This window comes from Xenopus laevis, chromosome 2S (assembly GCF_017654675.1).
Source record: "Xenopus laevis strain J_2021 chromosome 2S, Xenopus_laevis_v10.1, whole genome shotgun sequence".
NCBI classification, from domain to species: Eukaryota; Metazoa; Chordata; class Amphibia; order Anura; family Pipidae; genus Xenopus; species Xenopus laevis.
The window spans coordinates 149,770,566-149,791,269 of NC_054374.1; the positions used below are offsets into that span (position 1 = coordinate 149,770,566).

Consider the following 20,704-nt stretch of genomic DNA (forward strand, 5'->3'; position numbering starts at 1 on the left):
CTGTTTCTAGCGTGGGATTTCATCCTCGGTTTCTAGCGTGGGATTTCATCCTCGGTTTCTAGCGTGTGATTTCATCCTCGGTTTCTAGCGTGGATGTGCATTTAGGAGATGACGTCCGAAGACTTCAGGAAGCTTGCAAACGCTAGATGTTTATGTGCATACGTCATGACAGACTGTACTGCACATGTCTTGTGTCGCTTCAGACAAGAAAGGGATAGAATGGCTCCACAGCAGCACAGGTCTTAGCAATGCAGCTTATACAGGAGTGGACACCAGGCTGTTGAAAAGGTATTTGTGGGTAAGAAAGGGTCACATGCCATTGTCTTTAGCTGGCTTTACAAATCAAACAAAAATCCACAGGGATATCAAGAGGGGTTTAATTCTCCTTTAAGTAACTTATGACATTTTAGGACTTGTACATAGCTCAGTTGTGCTGAAATTTACTGCAAGTTGCCAGTCAGACTTCGCCTATATTAGAAGCTTTGCATCAACACTAATGTGCCTAAATTCATACATTACCCCCAGTTCAAACGCCACAGGTTTATGAAACTCTGTGCATACATTTCAAAGTCCTGGCTATATATATGACACATATAATGAAATATTCTAAACATTCCAAATGTATCATAAACTATCCCCAAATATTGTGCTACAGCACCATATACCAACTCCTGATGGAAACTGCGAAGTTGCGAGGCAACTTCAGGCGATTTTGGAAAACGAAGTGACGCGAATGCTACCCCACCGCTGATTCACATTCTTGCCGGTGGGAAGGCATTTCGGAGAGATTAGTTGCCAAGCAATAAATCTTTGCTGCTGTGGGGGACTAATCTCCCCGTGTACCACTAGCCTGAAACTACCCTTGATTATATTTACTAATCCACTGCTTTCATGATTTCAGGGCTTCAGCACTTCAGCTTTGGCTCCTTTCGCGGCTTCAGACCTTCAAGTTTGGGTGTTTTTGTGGCTTCTGTCAAGGGGGCCTGGCTAATTTGAAAAGTTCAGCACAGCCGCTTCCCCCTTTAGGCTCGGGCTCAGTACAACGGTACCCCCTCTGCCCCCTTAAAATGGCCCTGGGCCTAACATTCCAAATTTATAATAAACTATCCCCAAATATTGTGCTACGGCACCATATATCAACTCCTGTTGGAAACTGAGACGTTGCGAGGCAACTTCAGGCGAAAAGGAAGTGACGCGAATGCCATCCCACCCCTGATTCACATTCTTGCCGGTAGGAAGGCATTTACCACAGCAGTAAAGATTGCTTGGCAACTAATCTCCCCATCCTAATCTGCAGAAATGTACCCCATACCATAACTGAGGGAGAACAGGGTGTTGCCTCCCATTGAATAATTTTGCTAAAAAAATATATATTTGAGAACGTCCATCAGATTCAGAGTGGTCTACCAGGATATTTCATTTGAGTATCACATTGACTATTTTAAATACACCGTGAGTTTATCATCATCTTTACAATGAAGACCAAAGAACTGATTCTTTAATAATATAACTAGTGAACAAAACTGGTTAGAACAATTTTATCATAACAACCAGACTTTTTTTTAAACATATTCTCCAGATATCCGTCTTGTGTCCATTAGTTTCGTTTTAACCACTCAGAATTCTTATTTATATCAATTGGGGCATCGTGAAATACAATTTTTATTTTGCATTAACGCGATTAACTATTTAAGAGAGACACGATCAAATGCCTGAATGCATTGTGAAAAGGAAGGTGTATTTATTTCAATGATTGATTCTTCCCACAAAGCACAATGGTTGCACGTTCATCTAAGGTTATAATTCTGTGTAGCCGGATAAAGTTCTCTAAGCAGGACTGACAAGGGTATTTTGTGTGATTCAAAGAAGGTTTGTGTTCTGTAGAATTTAAAACTGATCTGTTACTCCCACTAACATTGTGCTTGGAAATGTGCCAATCCCACCCTGGAATTTCAGCTGATAAAGAGAGCAGAAAACAAGTTGGTGCATATTTAGTATAAATGCAGGGATAGGCTTTGTCATCTAAGATAAGCCAAGATAGGTATTGTTTATATGTGTCTCCTTTCCATCAGTATCTTGGAGAGCTGCATACTGTTCAGCTTCCTTGTGATCGCTAACATCATCTCCAATTTAGAAGTGTTATTACAAGAATGTGCTGCTCATCCGCCAAGAGTTTTAGAGCAACACAAAAGACGGGGCATTTTGAGTTATGGTTCGAGATGGAAGTACAAATATAGGTTTAAAACATTGGCCATGCTTATACAGCCTTGCATTCTTTAAATCTTTGCCTAATACATAGGTTTTAATTAGATATGTTGTCTTAAATTAATCCATGCAAGCCAAGGCTGGCTTATTCACTGCTTTGGACTCCAAAAAGGATTGTGTTAATTTTTGTGGAAAGCAAGAGCTATAAAGGGAATGTAAACTGTAATTGTATGCAAGGTGTTCTTTAAGCAGAGTTTAGGGAAAAGTGGCTTTTAAAAAACTTCCTGTCCTTTGACTTCTGCAATAGGCCTTACTGAACAGGAGGTTGACAATTTCCTAGAAAGGAGGAATCCATCCAGCTTGGGGGCAGATTTACTAAAGTGGCAGATGCTGGTGAAATTTGCCAGCATTACCGCTGCAAGCATCCATTCTCTAGCGAAAGAGATAGGCGCTAGCGCTCATTCGCACTCTTTAGCCAGGCGACAATTCGCTCTTGCGAATGGACGTTACTCGGCTAATTCACTAAAATGCGGATTTTACTGAACGTTACCTCTTTCACCAGACTTGCCTTTGCCAGGTCAGACCAGGCAAAGTGCATTGGAGTGCATAGATCTTCCTCAATCTTCTGTTACATCATATTATTTAGTGGAAAAAGCCTCAAAGTTCAAAAAACTCTGACTTCTTTTTTCACAGTGATAGCCTGCAACAGTCCTTAAATTTTTTTTTATGGGCAACCAGTTTCCCCCATACGTTTTCTAACATATGGAACATAAACTATTCAGTGGGCTCATGTGTAGGGCATTATAACAACTCTATTGTCTTCCCTGGACATGTGTAATTAACAGTGGAAATGTAATGTATTTGTTGCAACAAATAACATAAAGATGTCCATTCAACTTTAAATTTCCTGCCGTATGCAAATTAACCTGAGCGCAAGACATCGAGCGAATTTGTGATAGGCAGAAATGAAACTTAGCTTTGAATTGCTCGCATTGGCAAAGTAATGCTAGCGAAAAGTCACCAGCGTTCAGCGGCCATGATGAAACTCCGCATTTTAGTGACTGCTAGCGTTGTCTGAGTGAATTTTCAACTGGCGAAGTGGTCGCTGGCGACTTTTCGCCGGTTAGTGAATTCTGCCCCTTGGACTACTTCCAGTAACTGCTTTTTCTGAAGTTTTTTTGGGTGGTAAAGGTAAGGAGCAGCTTCCTCCAACCCAGCATAGCCCTTTCTAATCACTAGTACACCACTCCATGCACAAAGAGGTAGCAGTCTACCCATGACCTACTATTTGCAGTAAGTTACATCAGGAATATAGTGATTTGGGATTCTGTGGGATGTTGCTACCTTACTTTCACCTCTTGCCCCCTGCAGAGCATAAATGATGAGCAAAACCATTTATCAACATTTTGATATTGGTGATTTTAAAACCACGAAAAACTAATTTTCTCTAAAACCACGAATGCGAAGTAAATTATTTAAACAGCCTAATATAACAAAGCACAAACAAATAAAAATGTGGAACTAACAAAATGCTAATATGAATACCTTGAAATCCTCAAAAAAAAAATTCATGCAAAGGAAAACCCCTGAAAACCTCTAAAAGGATAGAAATAGAGAGATTTTACAATAGGAAATAGACCAATCTCATTGGCATCTACATTAACCTCGACAGCTTTAAGATGAAGTTTTATATGTCTTTTTTCATTTTATAAATTACACATTTTTCACGTTTTAGAGTAATTGGTAAAATCCTACATTTTTTAGCTCTAAAAAAAAAAACAAGTTTGAGAAAACAAACTAAATAGGAACGTTAGTAGATCGACTGCATACAGATGGCTGTCAGAGAAGCATATGTTGATGCTTTACCCCATTACTTTTATTCTGTGTGTTCACTGGCAACACATGTGACAGGATCGATGCACCAAATACAAAAAAGGGTTGGTGCTGCCAATCCCTTCTGACAAAATAGTAGGTTGTTTGTTAATGGAGTTGAAATGCAGCAAATTACATCAATTTGAAATGCCAGTAAGGTCATTGGTACTCTAAAGGAATGTTTTAGAATGTGTCAAACACTAGAAAATTGTTCATGTTATGTTTGAAAAACCAATTTGTTAGATTAGAGAAAGAAACCCCACCAAATACTTAATACTGTATCGATACCAAGTTAATTCAAATCTTAAGTTGAAAGACTGAGGTAGTTAATAATAATAATGGTAATTGATAAGGAAGTGCTATCTAATAAATTAAGTAAAGTGCTAGTGCAAATAAATAATGTGAAATCAGTCAGCCGTAAAGGCTGGTGATAAAAAATAGTTGATTGTTCCTAAACTAGAAGGGTATATCACCCCACCAATTCATTCAAATGCCACCATTCATTAATTAATTAATTAAGGCTCAATTAATCAACAGAGTTAGCAAATTAATGTTGCAATTAAATTCTACCGGTAAAGTGCAGTGCAATATATAGGGTAAACATTTTTACCCTATTTATTGTACTGATCTTTAACTATTTTTTATCACTAGCCTTTGCAGCTGACTGATTTCACATTATTTATTTGCACTAGCAGTTTACTTAATTTATTAGATAGCACTTCCTTATCAATTACCATTATTATTAACTACTTCAGTCTTTCAACCTAAGGTTTGAATTAACTTGGTATCGATACAGTATTAACTATTTGGTGGAGTTTCTTTCTCTAATCTAAAAAATTGTTAACCCGTTATCTTATCTGACTTTTTCAGACCTCTACCTATAGTTTAGGTTAAATAAGGATTATATAGTGAATAAAGTACCCCCTCTTGTAAAATATAAGGATATTATAAGTTACCGAGGAGTTTCATGACCATATAAAAACACAAGGCCGAGTGTTTTTATACAGGTCATGGAACTCCGAGGTAACTTATAATATCCTCATATTTTACAACTGGGGGTACTTTATTAATTATAATACACAAATTTTAGTGAGTCCTGTGACAGAAATTACATCACTACTCACTGTTTATAACTGATGACATCACTACTCACCGTTTATAAGGATATAATTTACAAGATATTCACGGCTTTTGTGTATTATATACATATATATACATAAGGGGATACCAACCTGTGTTCTTATCTTTGTATGTTTGAAAAAAACGCCTCAAAACATTAACTAAAATTGGAAACGCTTGAAGAAACTCTTGTGACTACAGGTATGGGACTTGTTATACTGAATGTTCAGGACCCGGGGTCTTCCCGTAATTTGGATTTTCATACCAAATTTTCATATTATGTAAATATCAAATAAACCCAATAGGCTGGTTTTGCTTCCAATAAGGATTAATTATATCGTATAAGGTACTGTTTTATTATTACAGAGAAAAAGAAAATAATTTTTACAAAATGTATTGATTTGAGTATAATAGAGTCTATGGGGCAGATTTACTAAAGGGCGAAGTGACTAACGCTTTTAGGCACTTTGCCGTTTTACTAACGGGCGCAGGCATAACTTCGCTAACGAAAGAGACAGACGCTAGCGCTCATTCGTACCATATCGCCAGACGAATTTTCGCTCTGTCGAATGGACTTTACTCCTCAAATTCACTAAGATGCGGACTTTACTGAAAGTTACCACTCTCACCAGACATGCCTTTGCCAGCTCAGACCAGGCGAAGTGCAAGGGAGTGCATAGATCTTCCTCATTCTTCAGTTACTACATATTTTTTATTGGAAAAGGCTGGCGTCTTTTCCTTTTGGTGCAAAAGTCCTTAAATTATTTTTGTCTCACCAGGTTCCCCCATACATTTTCTAACATATGGAACATTAACTATACACTGGGCTCATGTGTAGGGCATAATAACAATTCTATTTTCTTTTATTAAGGTTCCCTGGACTTGTGTAAATGTAATGTATTTACTGCAACATATACGTCCATTCAACTTTAAATTTCCCGCCGTATGCAAATTAGCCTGAGCAAAGACCTATAATGAAATTGTGCTAGGATTTGCTCACATTGCTGAAGTAACGCTAGAGAAAATTCGTCAGCGTTCGTCGCCCTGGACGAAACTTTGCATTATAGTAAATTAGCGTTGTCTGAGCGAATTTTCTCCAAGCGAAGTGTAGAGATGGGTGCGAAGCCGTCACTGTTGAATATATGCAGGTTAGTAAATCTATGGTAGAGCTTTCTGGATAACGGGTTTTCGGATAATGGGTCCCATACCTGTACTGCTCATCTCAAACACATGAATCTTGCTTCTGTGTAAATGAGCTCTCAGTCTATAATGAATTCAAAGAGGCTTGTTAACTCTGTGTATGGTGATATTTGTTGGTGCTTATGCAGCCCCTCTGTGAATAATTGTGGCCTCCTGCTCTATGGATACTAATATTATTTCTACTCCTTAGAAGTTGCTGTACACTGAAAGTACCCAAATGAAAATGTAAATGTTTATATTTTAAAAAACTGAAAAAACAATTGTCTGTGACTGTAGAACACTTGAAATATCACATACGCAATAAGCATGAAGGGAACTCCGGCTTAATGGGTCTGGTTACATCCGATGCTGAAAGCTAAATAACCGTTTGTATTAAGTCTCATGGAAAGATCCTCATCTTTCAGCTTACCTCTTCAGTAGTATAAAAGACACAGAGGTTATTTAGATATCATTAGAATAGTTCTGTTGAAATTCCAGTGGCTCCCCCCTTCCTTCCCACCCCACAAAATAAAATGTCTCTGTGTTTGTTGTGTTCAAAGAATGCCACAAAGCTAGTGGTGAAAGGATAAACTGAAATCCTCATCACACTGTGTGGGTTTAGCTTTGGAGAGGGGCAGATGCTAAAAGAAACATGTTCTTTGTTATTTATTTGTCCCCTATTTGCAAGTCAACAAATGTGAAATATTTCGCAGGATGTTTTTCCTGTTACACTTTCCAATCCTCCCATTTTTCAGCTTTTTGCAGAATTGGTGCCGGTGTCAGCCATCAAACAATAAAATGCTGCATTTTCGGATTTAAGGGGTTGAAATGCTTCAAAATATCAATGTTTGTCCAATGGGTGCCAGCAGTTTGTTTGAATAGGATTGGCTCCGGAGATGGTTAGGATTTAGCTTAACCGCACTTTCTGATCCGAACAACTCTTCCTTGCTAGATAATAAAAGATACATCTGTATCCCAAGGGAAGAAAACAAGCACTCAGGGATGATCAGTTGCATTCTTGTAGTTAACTGTGATATCTAACCTAACGGGAGACTTTCCTGTGGCTGTCCATGTCACTGCAGCCAAGTTGGTGGCTAAATAGAAGTGTTCAAGCATTTAATGGTAAACCGTGTATTTGCCAACAGTGAAGCTTGTTGCAGTGACAAGAATATGGTTGTTAAATAAGCATATTCTAACATGTAAACCCAATTAGCTGAAAAGAACATATTTTTAAGTGTACAGGGAGCAGGCAGTCTGTGTGTTACAGAATTCTTGGGAAATACAATGAGAACACCAATCAGCCGGGAATAAAGGTATCTCCTGTCATTAAAAGGACCAGTAACATCAAAAAATTAAAGTGTTTTAAAGTGATGAAAATATCATGTAATGTTGCCCTGCACTGGTAAAACTGATGTGTTTGATTCAGAAACACTACTATTGTTCATATAAATAAGCTGCTGAGTAGCAATGGCGGAAATTGAAAAAAGGCTATAAGGCACAGGATAAATAATGGATAACAGATAACATTATGTTCCACAGAGCTTATCTGCTATCTTCTGTGTAATAAGAGCCTTATCCCCTTTGAATAGCTGCCCCCATTAATACACAGCAGCTTATTTATATAAACAATAGTAGTGTTTCTGAAGCAAACACAGCAGTTTTACTAGTGCAGGGCAACACTGCATTATATTTTTATTCCTTTAAAACAATTTAATTTTTTGATGTTACTGGTCCCACAAAGCTGACCATACCTTTAGGGGCACACAGGAAGATTAGTTGCCCGCGATTTTTAAAAAGGAAGTTGCCGCGACAAGGCGATTGTCTTTGTGCAGGAATGATTTTCATTCCAAGCGATTTATATGCCATAGTGCTTCACGCTACGTTCTCCTCCCAAGCAAGAGCCAGAATCGTCTCAACATTTATTCCCTCGGCGTGTTCTCCCCAATGTCATTACGCCAGCGCAAGAATTTACATACTATTGCGGCTACTAATTTGTGTGTGCTTGTAGGAGATTTCAGTACTTCTCTATGTACATGCTATTTCTGACAAATCGCTTCAAAAAGGTCTCTGTGCGTTTTGGAGCTACAGGCGATCTTAAATCGCGCTTTGTGCATAATAGCTGGCAATTTGCATGTAGCTGCAGGCAAAGACAAAAAAAAACGACTTGTCGATAGAACTCGCTTTTACAAATCGCGGACGACTAATCTCCCCATGTGCCCCTACCAGTGATCCCCAACCAGTGGCTCGTGAGCAACATGTTGCGCTCTGACCCCTTGGATGTTGCTCTCAGTGGCCTCAAAGCAGGTGTTTCTTTTTGAATTAAAGGCAAACTTTAATTGCATAAAAACCATGTGTCCTGCCTATCAGAGCCTCCTTTAGGCTGCAAGTCCACATAGGAGCTACCAACAGTCAATCGCATCCCATATTTTGCACTCGTAGGAATTTTTTGCATGATTGCTCTCCAACATTGTTTACATTTAAGTGTGACTCATAGGAGAAGTCCTCTGCTTTAAGGTAAGCCATTGCATATTCACACTTGAGGTCACCAAATGAGCAGATCTTTACCTGATATGACCATATTGGGCTGATCCATTTGTTTGGGCCAACAATCCGTTCATAATAGAGGCCAGTGCAGGGCATCAGGAAAGGACTACAGTTATGAGCTGGTTAGGTCCTCGCCCAAAAGGATTTTTACACCTAACAGATATCTGGGGGTCCATACACGGATAGACGAGCTGCCATTCGGGGCTGAATCAGCGGCTTAAATCTGGACTTTTCTGTTTGAATAGTTCAGAAGGAGAGGCATAAGAGAAATGCACTACCAGTTGTTTATTAAGATGACCACACAACTTTGCTAAGGAAATCATTATGTCCTAGACTAGAAATCATGTTTCTTTCCCAGGGTCAGTAGTGTAGCATAGTTCAGGAGTACAGTTTAATGTACTGCATCTGGAACCAGTTGGCTTTAGCTGGTTCTTAGTTACTTTTTATGACTTCAAATGAACTCTGATAGGGCCGAAATCAATAACCAAAGGTAGCACAGCAGGGGCAATAAGGAAGCAAGTAAAGACACGTAAACAAGGACCAGGAATTCAAATATTTTGTCAAATATTTTTTAAAAATGTTTCTTCCCATACACTGTAACACTATATGTAGCGTATGTTCTTATAGGCTCTTTTTATTGTCGGTAATGTTAAACCTTTCACAAGCTCTTACCACACTGGAATGTTTCTTCACTAGAAAAATGAATATTTCCCAGATACGGTATGTATTTGTTGGTAATTACACATTGCCAGAATATCCATCAACCAGTTGGCTTGCCAGTAAGTTAAAGACTGAGATTATTATGGCTTCATTATGTGCTGGCTCTAAACTATGCCAATACCATAAAACTATGCCAGCACAGGCAATTCCTTTGCTAAATGCAGTTCATTTCATATACTATAAACAAAAATCTTATACTATGGAGTGATCAGAAGTCGGTTTTATTCATTATGCCTGCTGACCCATTACTTCAAGTACTAAAAATAAAGCTCTTAGCCTACTAGATGTCTGCCATGTGGCCTCTCTCTCAAAAACCTTAGTTTTTTTGACTCTTAACAGTTCAAATGGTGGCATCACAAATAGTGCCTCTTACATGGTATTATCCTGTTCACAGTACTCTCTTGTCCTGCTGAAAGTGCCTCTGGGACAGTCTTTGTTAGGGTTTTTTTTTGTTAAACTCTAAAGCTGGCCATGCTTGCCCAGATTTGGTCTGGCAGTTTGGACAATTTTGACTATACTGCTCAACCACCATGATGGATTGGCTGGTTTATAGCCATCTTAAGAAGGTATCCTAGCACCCAGCTAGTGTTTTTTTTCTGACTGTGCCAATCCCATCTTTTAAATAATGCATCAGATAGATACATATAGGTCTACATCAGACACTGATCTGGCTATACTGGGCCTCCAATTGGACAGACCTAATAAGCTCATTAATGAGACAGATTGCAGGCACACTTCATACTGTAGCTCTGTAACAAAACCTTTCCAGAGCTGCTGGTGGAGAGATTCCAATTTCCACACCAACAAACAGAAAAGTACATTTATAAAGCTCTAATGGTAACTGGTGGAGAACATAATTAACAAGATTATGATGGCACATACTGTAAAATAAAGTATTTATTTGGCATACATACATACATCGCCAGTGAGTTCATCTTAAACACGGTATCTGCAGATAGGCCTTAATCTAGGCGATATGCAGAAATCCCACCAATTACTAAGTATTACTTTAGATAAGAACCCATCAGAAATAGCAGGAGCAAATTTGCAAGAATGGAAAGAAAGCCTACTTAGTCATAGTCGTATTATCTAATAAGCATTGTGTCTCTTACATAAGCAGCAAGCCATAAATTATGTGACTAATACAATTTGGAAGAAAGCTTGTCTCTTTGAATAACTACTGTTGGCATGAAAAGATGCTTTTTGCTCCCTGATGGGCAAGCAAGTCCTGATAAGAAGTTAATTTCTACTGGCCAAAATTGTCAGCTTGCGGATTTTAATTAGTCATAGTTGACGTAATATCTAAAGATTGTGTTTATTTGAGGAGGGCAGATTGGCATTCCTGAACTATTCAGCAACTTGCCCTTTAATACAGGCGTAGGAATTTAACTTAATGGACCTTGGATGCATTATTTTTAGTGAGTGTTTGCAAACTATTCCTGTTGATTAGCCATGCTTTGCTTGGCTGCAAGTTGTTTTTCAGCAGTGAAAGTTTTTTTGTTTTTTTTAAAAAAAAAAAAATATGCACACAATTATGAAGATGTATATTTTAGGAGAAAATGGTTTGTTTTTAAGTCATTGGTAATGGCATGCAAAGTTCACTTCCAACTGAAGAGCCTTCAGCTGTCCATGGGTGATTAGGCTGGATGACATTTTGTGGGCCAAAGTTAGCCATCCCTGTGCTAATGTAAATTTTAAGGATACAAACAGAGTACAGGAATGGGATCCATTTTTCAGAAACCCTTTATCTGGAAAGCTCCGAATTACAGAAAGGCCTTCTCCAATGGACTCCATTGTATCCAAATAATCCATTTTTTTCAATTATTATTTACTTTTTCTCTGTAATAATAAAACAGTATATTGTACTTGATCCAACCTAAGATATAACTAATCCTTATTGGAAGCAAAACCAGCCTATTGGGTTTATTTAATCTTCACATGATTTTCTAGTAGACTTTAAAGTGGACCTGTCATCCAGACACAAAAAGCTGTATAATAAAAGTCCTTTTCAAATTAAATATGAAATCCAAATTTCTATTTTTTATTAAAGCATTCATAGATGTTGTAAGCTCATTTAAAAATACCAGCTGTCAATCCAATATTGTCTGCCCCTCCTCTATGCCTTAGGCATAGAGGTGGGGCAGACAATTTATTTCACTTTCCATTCAGCACTTCCTAGATGTCACTGTTCTCCACACATTCCCCCATTCTATTCACCATTTAATTGTTTAGCCAGGGCATGGGGATGGACATCAGGTCCCCCATTCTGGCGCACAAACAAGATTCTGAGATGATACAAGGCTTTCCTTAATACCAGTGTCCACAATATGGCTCCTGCCTGCTTGTTATAATTATGAATTCCCAGACTGAAGTAAAACCAGATTCAAATAATTTATATCATGTAATTAAAGTTCCTTTTGCTTGACTAATGTGATAAAATAGGATTTTGAATATTTCTTTGGGTGACGGGTCCCCTTTAAGCATGAAGATCCAAATTACGCAAAGATCGGTTATCCGGAAAACCCCAGGTCCCAAGAATTCTGGATTACAGTTCCCATAACTGTACATCAAAGTACATCCAATGTGTTGTATAAGACACATGAATGGAATGGAGGCTAAATGTTTATTGTTATAAAATCCAATATTTAACACTAGTGTGTACATTTCCATCAAAACCCAATTTAATATAAATTCTATAATATAATGAGTTTTCTCTTAAACTGATGTGGGATAAATCAATATATACTGGAACCTCCAATTGACCCTCCAACTTGAGTCTTCTCTGGCTACTTTTTAGTGATCGAGGTGGGAAGAGTCTTGCCATGTTTGGGAATTTGTTGATCACCACGTGCTTGGCTGTTGAGAAGGTTGGGCTGGACGTATTTAGTTCTGATTCACAGAAGGCAGCAAGGTTGTTTGTGATTTGTCAATTGTAAATATGCCTGTAATCAGCATTGACAAACCTTAATTAATTTAAGATCTGAGATACTTTATCTTTATCAATTAAACGCCAATATGGTCATCTATTGTCCAACCTCAAAGTCTATTTACTGTAAATTATGGATTAATTAGGGTAATCTATCTTTTTCAGTCAAAATAGCTTAACCATAGCAAGATGAACTAGTCCTTAAAGCAAAGGTGTAGCTCTTCACTACAAATCGCTTGACTATAAGATAGGTTGGCCATTCATGGTTTGGGTAAAAACCCTTGATAGCATCTACATGGGAGGTTCTAATTTTAGATTTTTTCAGCTGATTTCTTTTTTCTTTTGTTTTTTTTTAGAATTGTACCCCAACCCAAATGTGTTTCGGTAGCTGCTGGTTGATAACCTTAGATTTCTTTTTCAGGAACCGTCTTCAGACAGCTCTGATGTCAATACAACATTGCTTGTCCATTTCTTTGGCCGTGGAGGGAGAGAGAAGCTGCAGTACTCAGAATTTTACAAGTATGTACAGTTTTTTCTGATAAAATCTTTGATCTGTCATAGCCAATGTAATACGTAATTCATAATCTCATTATTATTTTTTATTATTAATATTTTTATTAGTCCTCAGTCTCTTGCAGGGTCCGACTGGGCCAGCGGGATTCCGGGAACAAACCCGGCTCTTGGGGACCTGCCGGCCCAGATTCACACTCAGATCCACAAATGCACACATATGCGTTGCGCCGGCAAAGCACGGGGACGGAGGGGGGCCCTGTGGTAGCAGCCCTGTGGGCCCTGGGCCCCCCTGGACGACGCTGGTCTCTTGCCAATAATGCTGCTGTCTTAAGGTGGCCATACACGGAGAGATACGCTTGTTTCTCCGATTTGCCCACCTTGAGGTGGGCAATATCGGGCTGATCCGTTCATGGGCCCTAGGGCCCAATGATCGGATCCTAACAAACGGGAATGGGGGTCGGATCGCGGGGCCGCATCAACGAACAGATGCGGTCGCGATTTTTAGTCCCATCCGATCGAGATCTGCCCAGATTTCGGCCAGATCTCGATCGGGGAAGCCCGTCGGGGGCCCCCATACACAGGCCAAAAAGCTGCCAACTTGGTCTGTCGGCAGCTTTTATCGGCCCGTGTATGGCCACCTTTAGTCACCTGCGATTTGTTGCTAACAATGGCTTTAAGACTAACCAATAACCTACTCAGGGAATCTTGTATAAATCCCATTAACTGCTCTATATTTTAGTTCTGTTGGTCCTGACCATACCAAGGATAATACTCCATGTTGCCTTGGTGGTTTGCTTTGAAAGGATTTTTACACATGGCTAAAGACGGCGACATCTTGGCTTGACCGTTGCTCTTTATCTGGGGCCTAAGCAATCGATAAATCAGCTTGGGACAGAGCTCATATCTATCGGGCAAGTTGCCGTAATAAGCCAATAATACCTATGACCATTGTGTTCTTTCTTTGCTTGTATATTTAGGCAACACAAGGAATAATGTTCCCCTCCAGCCGCTAGCGTGCAAATAGAGTGGCTATAAAGGGATTATAAAACTAGAATAAATATTGTGGCATTCACAGCTAGTCCTTTCCAGCAGGCTGTACCATGCAGAATTTGCACAATAAAGCAATATAGTGTAGATGCAGTGGATTGGCGAGACTTGAAGGCTAATTATTTTGAGATTTGGGGTGAATATTTTCTGCTGGTTCAGTATCAAAGTTTGTCCATGTGTGATGCTGTTAGATGTCTAGGTGTTTAGGCCTGGTATGACAAAATGCAACCACACACATCCAGGAGGTCAACAATTACTTTTTTGTAATCTCGGGCCCCTAAGAGCAATGTTATTTAACCTTACTGCATATCCTTAATTTGAACCCGAGTATAGTAACCAACTAATATACCCCTCCTATTGCATATGGCCTGTGGATATTACAGAACTCCGAGGAGACGTCTAATATCCTTATATAGAAGAACACTGACATTCAATTCTTTATTAATTAACTGGGCAACATGACAGAAGTAACTTGCTGTAGTAAGAAAGTTTCTGCCATAATGTCTTCACTGTAATTGGTTGGGTGTCAGTCTTTCTGGGAGCATTTTGCTTAATGAGCCCTACAAGTGTCGCTGCAGATGCGTGGGGTCTCCTTGCTGTAATTTCCTGCCTGCACTTTAAAAAGATTGATTTAGGACAGAATAGGGAGATTTAGGGGGAGTTGCCCAATCCATTTCTTAGTAGCTAAAATTTCCAAATTCAACCTCCATTGGCCTCCATGAGATTCACCTGGAGGGTGATTTCAGCATGTTTAGGTCTGGGGTATTTGCATATAGGCGTATCACAATGTCTGCTCAGTGTATTATTATTCTTTGCTTTCTCTATCTCTCTGATTTTTCCTTTTTTCTCTCTGTCCTTTTCCATAAACAGTTACTAGTGGAATGCCCATTAGAATCCTGCTCTCCTGGTACAAAGAAAAGGGGCAGACTTAATAGGATTTGTTTGTGTAGGGAGCATTACCTGGAATGCCTCTGCCTCTCCCCTGAATCCTGTTTTGACCTACAGATAGAAGTATGTACCTATTTCAGACAGACGCTGCCAAAGGCTTTTGCCCGCCACACAGATAGAAACCTATTATCATAAACAGACTCCCACACCTTACTTTCAAGGTTCCTAGGCTAAGTGCAGGGTCTCCTTTAGCTCATATTTAAGCAATGGCAGATTTTTTGGCTCTTTTCTGAGCTGGAATGTGGGTTTTATTACTGCCTGTCCTGTAGGTTGCCTTTACTGAATGCTCGGCACTCTGAAGAATAGATCAGTATCTCTCAATAAAACTTTTTACATGATGTTATAAGATTAAGAGCATAATTCTTTTTATTTTCTGTTTTTCATGGAAAGCTTAGTAGGTGATATATAGGAGACAAGACCTGGTGCATGTTTATGTACCTGTTGCTGTTTGTACTGCACATAAATGATAGGCAACCACACAAAGAAGAGAATATGCTGCATCATAGAAAAGATCATCACAGTTATTCGTCTGTATCTAAGAGGCTGTCTGAATTCCTTCCTTTGTCTAAAGCAGGCTTCAGCTTTCAATGGGATGCTGTGAGTTGTAGTAGAGAGTTGCACGCTGCTGTCTATTAATGGGGGGTTATTTTTACCATAGATGATATTCGAGCAATTAACCATAACAGCCAAAAATATCTTTGCTTTTATTATCTAACCTTATAGTAGGCTGATCAGCGTTGATTGGTTGCTATGAGTAACTGCTCTGCAAATAAAGTTCTGTCTTGCATTAACTCAAGGGATGAAAACATAATTATGCCTCTTTATAGTCCCTGGTTAGACCTCATCATCATCATTTCATCATCATTTCATCATCATCATTTATTTATATAGCGCTGTCAAGATACGCAGTGCTTACCTCATCTGGAGTATGCAGTGCAGTTTTGGACTCCAGTCATTAAGAGGGATATAAATGAGCTGGAGAGAGTGCAGAGACTAAGTGCAACTAAACTGGTTAGAGGGATGGAAAACTTTATGAGGGTAGACTGTCAAGGTTGGGTTTGTTTTCTCTGGAAAAAGACTCTTGCGAGGAACTTGAAGCTTAAGTAGGGATTGAACAGGGACTGTTACTTAGGCTATACCCAAGCCAGTAGTTCGTTGGGCCTGAACTTTCCCTTTAATATGAGCCCTATGGTATAGAACCATTTGAATCTTAAAACTACAGTTAGCAGCAGACGAACCATTCAGGTTCCCCAAGGATGTCACATTTTATTAGCATTAAGTAAAAGGTCGAACTTGATGGACGTGTGTCTTTTTTTTTTTTCAACCTAAATTACTACTAACTGTATGTTACCATTCATGGGATTATAGAGGCTGCTGACACTGCCCCTCTTTACCAGCTTATTGGTCATGATTGAGGGCCCTCTGATGGCTATCCAGAAAATGATAAAGAGCCACAGCAAATACGCAGTTACCTGTACCACAATAGATAATGGTACCTCAAATACTGACTTAACATTATCTTAAAGGACCAGCAGATCTGGTCATCATGGAAAACCAATAACTTGCACTTTTCATATGTATAAGAAAGAAGAGAATGCAGGGGCATGACTGCAGGATAATAAGCAGGCACGAGATAAGGGCAGAGCAAACACTATGTTAAATAAGAAATGATTAGCCATACTTTCTCTCCGATATAAACGCTGGTAAACCCACACCCAAGCAAAAGCATTCCAGTAATCTTTTTATTATTTTGGATCCTTAAGGTGGCTATAGACATTACAATTGCAATCTTTCCTGGAAAAGATCTTTCCAAAAAAAGACATAGTTTCAATACACACATGTAGAGCTGAATCGTCAGATAAACAAAGAAAAACTATAGAATTCTACCTGTATCTGACAATTTAGCACTAACAATGGCCGATGTTTGGGTGCCTTCAAAGGCGCTGATCAAAATGTTACATCCAGCCCAATTGACGAGCCGACCGATATCCAAGTCTTCTGCCGATATCGGTCGGCTTGTCTCCCATCTTACACGAACTGAATACCATACGGAAATCAGTTTCGTACTATACTATCGTTGCATCTATGGCCACCTTTAGACACGCTGCTACCCATTACCTGTCACTGAAATTACACTTATTATTAAAGGGGTTTTCACCTTTAAGATAACTGTTGGTATGATGTAGAGCAGGGATGTCCAAACTACGGCCTGCGAGCCAAATGCGGCCCGCAATCCATTTTTAATTGGCCCGCAGCAGGTAATAAACATTCGTTAGCTACAATGTTTGTGTGCTCATGGTTAGCATTTTCATGGTTCACACATCTTCTGTAAACGCTGCGTGTGGGGGCGTCTCCCCGCTGAGCACCGGTGATGCCTGCGCATGGTTCAGAGCCCGCTCTGCCGCAAGGTTACTTCTCTCCCCGGCGGGTTATCGTCACTGCCCGTTAACAGCACTCTGGCCGAGGTGGTGCGGCTCATGGGGCCACAAGGAAGTAGGAGGAGTCTCGTGGAGAGCTGGGAAGAGCTGGCAGCTTGGAAGAGCCTTTGCAAAAGTGGAACTTTAATCCCTGCGGGGAACACTTCGATTAGAAGCTGAAGTTGTACTGTAAGAATTGTATCGTCCCGTGCTGTGGCAAATGTGTGTCTGACCAACACCAGGGCCTCATCAACCTGCTGGAAATGGTCTATCAGGAGGAGAAGCTAACCCTTTTAGCAGTTTAAAGAAACTTTGCGAGGTTCACAAAATACTCATTAAAGAAGCCAATGATGAAGAAAGAGACGTTGAGCATGAGGTCTAGCCTTGACATTATGGGATTTACCACTGATTCCAGTAAAAAGTTCAAGTGGGAACCAATACAAGTACATTTTAAGCCTGTGCTGGATGCAATATTTGCACTGAATATTTCTGGAGGAAAGCCTAATGCTTGTCGAAGATGAAGAGCCAGTGTTAATCTGTGGTCAAGTGCACAAAGCTGGTGTTCGGTATTTATCCATTTCTGTAATGCCTGAATTCAAAGCCGCTGCACTAGGGCCGCACCCCTGCACCCTTTTTGGGGCCCACCGCATCCCAGGAAAGGACTGACATCCAGGGCCGGCCTTTGTCCGATTGGGAGCAATTGGGCCCCGCAAACCCTGGCTGGAAGGAACAGTCCATGAGCGAAAGCCGCGCGAACCAGCACCCCCATTAATATATTTACATGGACCAGCCCGAGCAGATATATACCCGTGTCTGTGCATGCAGCTGGCTGCACTGCTCACACTGGGATTGGACCGATGACAACGTGACGTGGGACTGTTACCTTTACCAGGCCAGCCATCCCGCGCCAATCGTGCCATGCACCATGCTGCCGCAGACTGCAGGAACATAGGCACAGCCTCCACTCTCTGCCGGCCTGGTACATCACCCCAGGATATGTCTTCAACATTTCATGCATTGCTGCTAGGTTTGCCTTTAAAGTTTAAGTCCCGTACAGATCTGCAGATATTGGATTGGCTAAGAGTAAACTTTGACCCTCCTTCTAGCAAATCAAATTCTCACACAACTGTGCTGAAGGCAAAACCACCAGCATGGAATTTATGAACAGAAGCGTCTTATGTTACAGTTGGTACAAGATAAAGGCGACTAGGAGGCTATAGGCAGAATCAGGGGCACCACCTGAGGGAAGCTGTTAAGGGGCCCCAGTACAGAAGGGGATACTGTTGGAGAACTGCAAAGAACTGATTCACGACCGGGTGGCGGGGGCTTGAGGGGGCAGGTCCTATGATTACTGACAATGGTCTCTGGTGACCTCTGAGGTGAGAGGAGTGGGGGGAAAAAAGATTATATAAAATGTAAAATGCACGGAAATGAACAAAAATGCTGGAAGAAAGGAAAAAAAAAAAACAGGGTTAGCAGAGAACAACATCAAGAATGAAATAAAAATAAAAAGGAATAATAGAAAATCAAAGACCATGGAGCAAGAAATAGAGTGTGAGTACAGTGTTCCATATTTTACATCTTTACATTATATGATTATTTGCCTATTCAGGTTGCCTTTATGTCTAGCATTGTCCAGTGTTGCAGCAGGGGCACTGAGACAGAACCTAAAATATAATATGAATTTGCGAACTGGCAGGAGGAAATCTGCTCAGTGCCATCAGTTTGGCCTTCTGGCTACATTACTTGCTAGTTCTGGCAATAGTGTAAATTACCATAGACCTGTGATTTAGTTTGGACCTGTGGGGCTCTGTCTGGACCTCAGAGTACCTGAAATGTCAGGGTCCATTTTAAATCTCAGTTAACAGATGGTCAGTCTCCCATGTGTAAAAAATGAATCAAGGGGTTTCTTTTCAATACCAATGGAGAATCTGATATATCTAACATTAGCTTTAAGTGAGTTTGTGTATAGCCACCATTAGCCTCCCCAAACAAAAAATTCACCCTCCGCCTATGATCACCCCTAATATCCTCAGTGATCTGAACAGACTCAGTTACAAAGCAAGTCAGTATTCCAACACAGTCATGCCATGCATTGCCATATTCTGCTGCAGATACACAGGCCCCTGGCACTGGGTTATGAACTCTTTTCATCATGCAATTTAGTAGTAGCATTCCTTCAAACACTTGCTTATATTGTGATGTACTGTGCAGGGAACTTTTTATGGGTGGCAGGGTTTGGAATAAACAAACTTATTTGTCTTATTCTTCTGACTCTTTCCAGGTTTCAAATGGGGGTCACTGACCCCATCTAAAGAACAAATGCTCTGTAAGGCTACACATTTATTGTTATTGCTACTTTTTATTACTCATCTTTCTATTCAGTCCTCTCCTATTCATATAGCAACCAGAAATTTCAAACTGGAGAACTGCTGAATAAAAAGCTAAAAAACCACAAATAAAATAATGAAAATAAATAGCAAATTGTCTCAGAATATCTACGTCATACTTAGTTAACTCATAGGTGAACAATCCCAGGGGGGCCCAGTTGTAAATTTCTGTATCAAGCCCCTTAGGGGTCTAGTTACGCCACTGCTTAAGTTATGAAGAACTAAAATTAACAGTAAAAATTAGTTATTTTCTGTACCGGGAAAACAGACATATTTGATGTGTAAAGATCTTAGATTTAGGGCCTAAATCACTATTTAGCTACCTCGGAAGGGATATCAGTGTCAGGCTGAATGGTCGGCCCCCACACATTTTCACCTCACCAAATCTGGCCCTCGTTGCAAAAAGTTTGCACACTCCTGATGTAGAGAGTGATATTCCAAGACAATTTGGAATTGGTTTTCAATTTTTATTATTTGTGGTGGTTGAGTTATTTAGCTTTTCATTCAGCAGCACTTCAATTTGTATTTTAAGCATTCTGGTAACTAAGGTCCAAATTACCCTAGCAGCCATGCTTTGATCTGATTAAGACACTGGAATACTGGAATATGAAAAGGAGAGGACCTGAATAGAAAGATGAAAAATAGAAATTAGGAATAACAATACATTTGTAGCCTTACAGAGCATTTTGCTTTTTAGACGCCCATTTGAAAGCTACCGAAACCAGTCAGAAGAAAAAAGGCAAATAACTATAAAGCAATACATAAAAAATAATGAAAACCAATTGAAAAGTTGCTTAGAATTGGCCATTCTATAACATACTAAA

General features: G+C 39.8%; 1 protein-coding gene across 1 annotated transcript in view; it reads left to right on the forward strand.

Annotated features, from left to right (window-relative positions):
* micu2.S (mitochondrial calcium uptake 2 S homeolog) overlaps nucleotides 1-20,704 on the forward strand; it is a 184,076-nt gene that overhangs the window by 147,875 nt on the left and 15,497 nt on the right. The window contains 1 exon segment of the mRNA NM_001096590.1: nucleotides 12,987-13,084. Within this exon segment, the coding sequence (NP_001090059.1) occupies nucleotides 12,987-13,084 (98 nt within the window).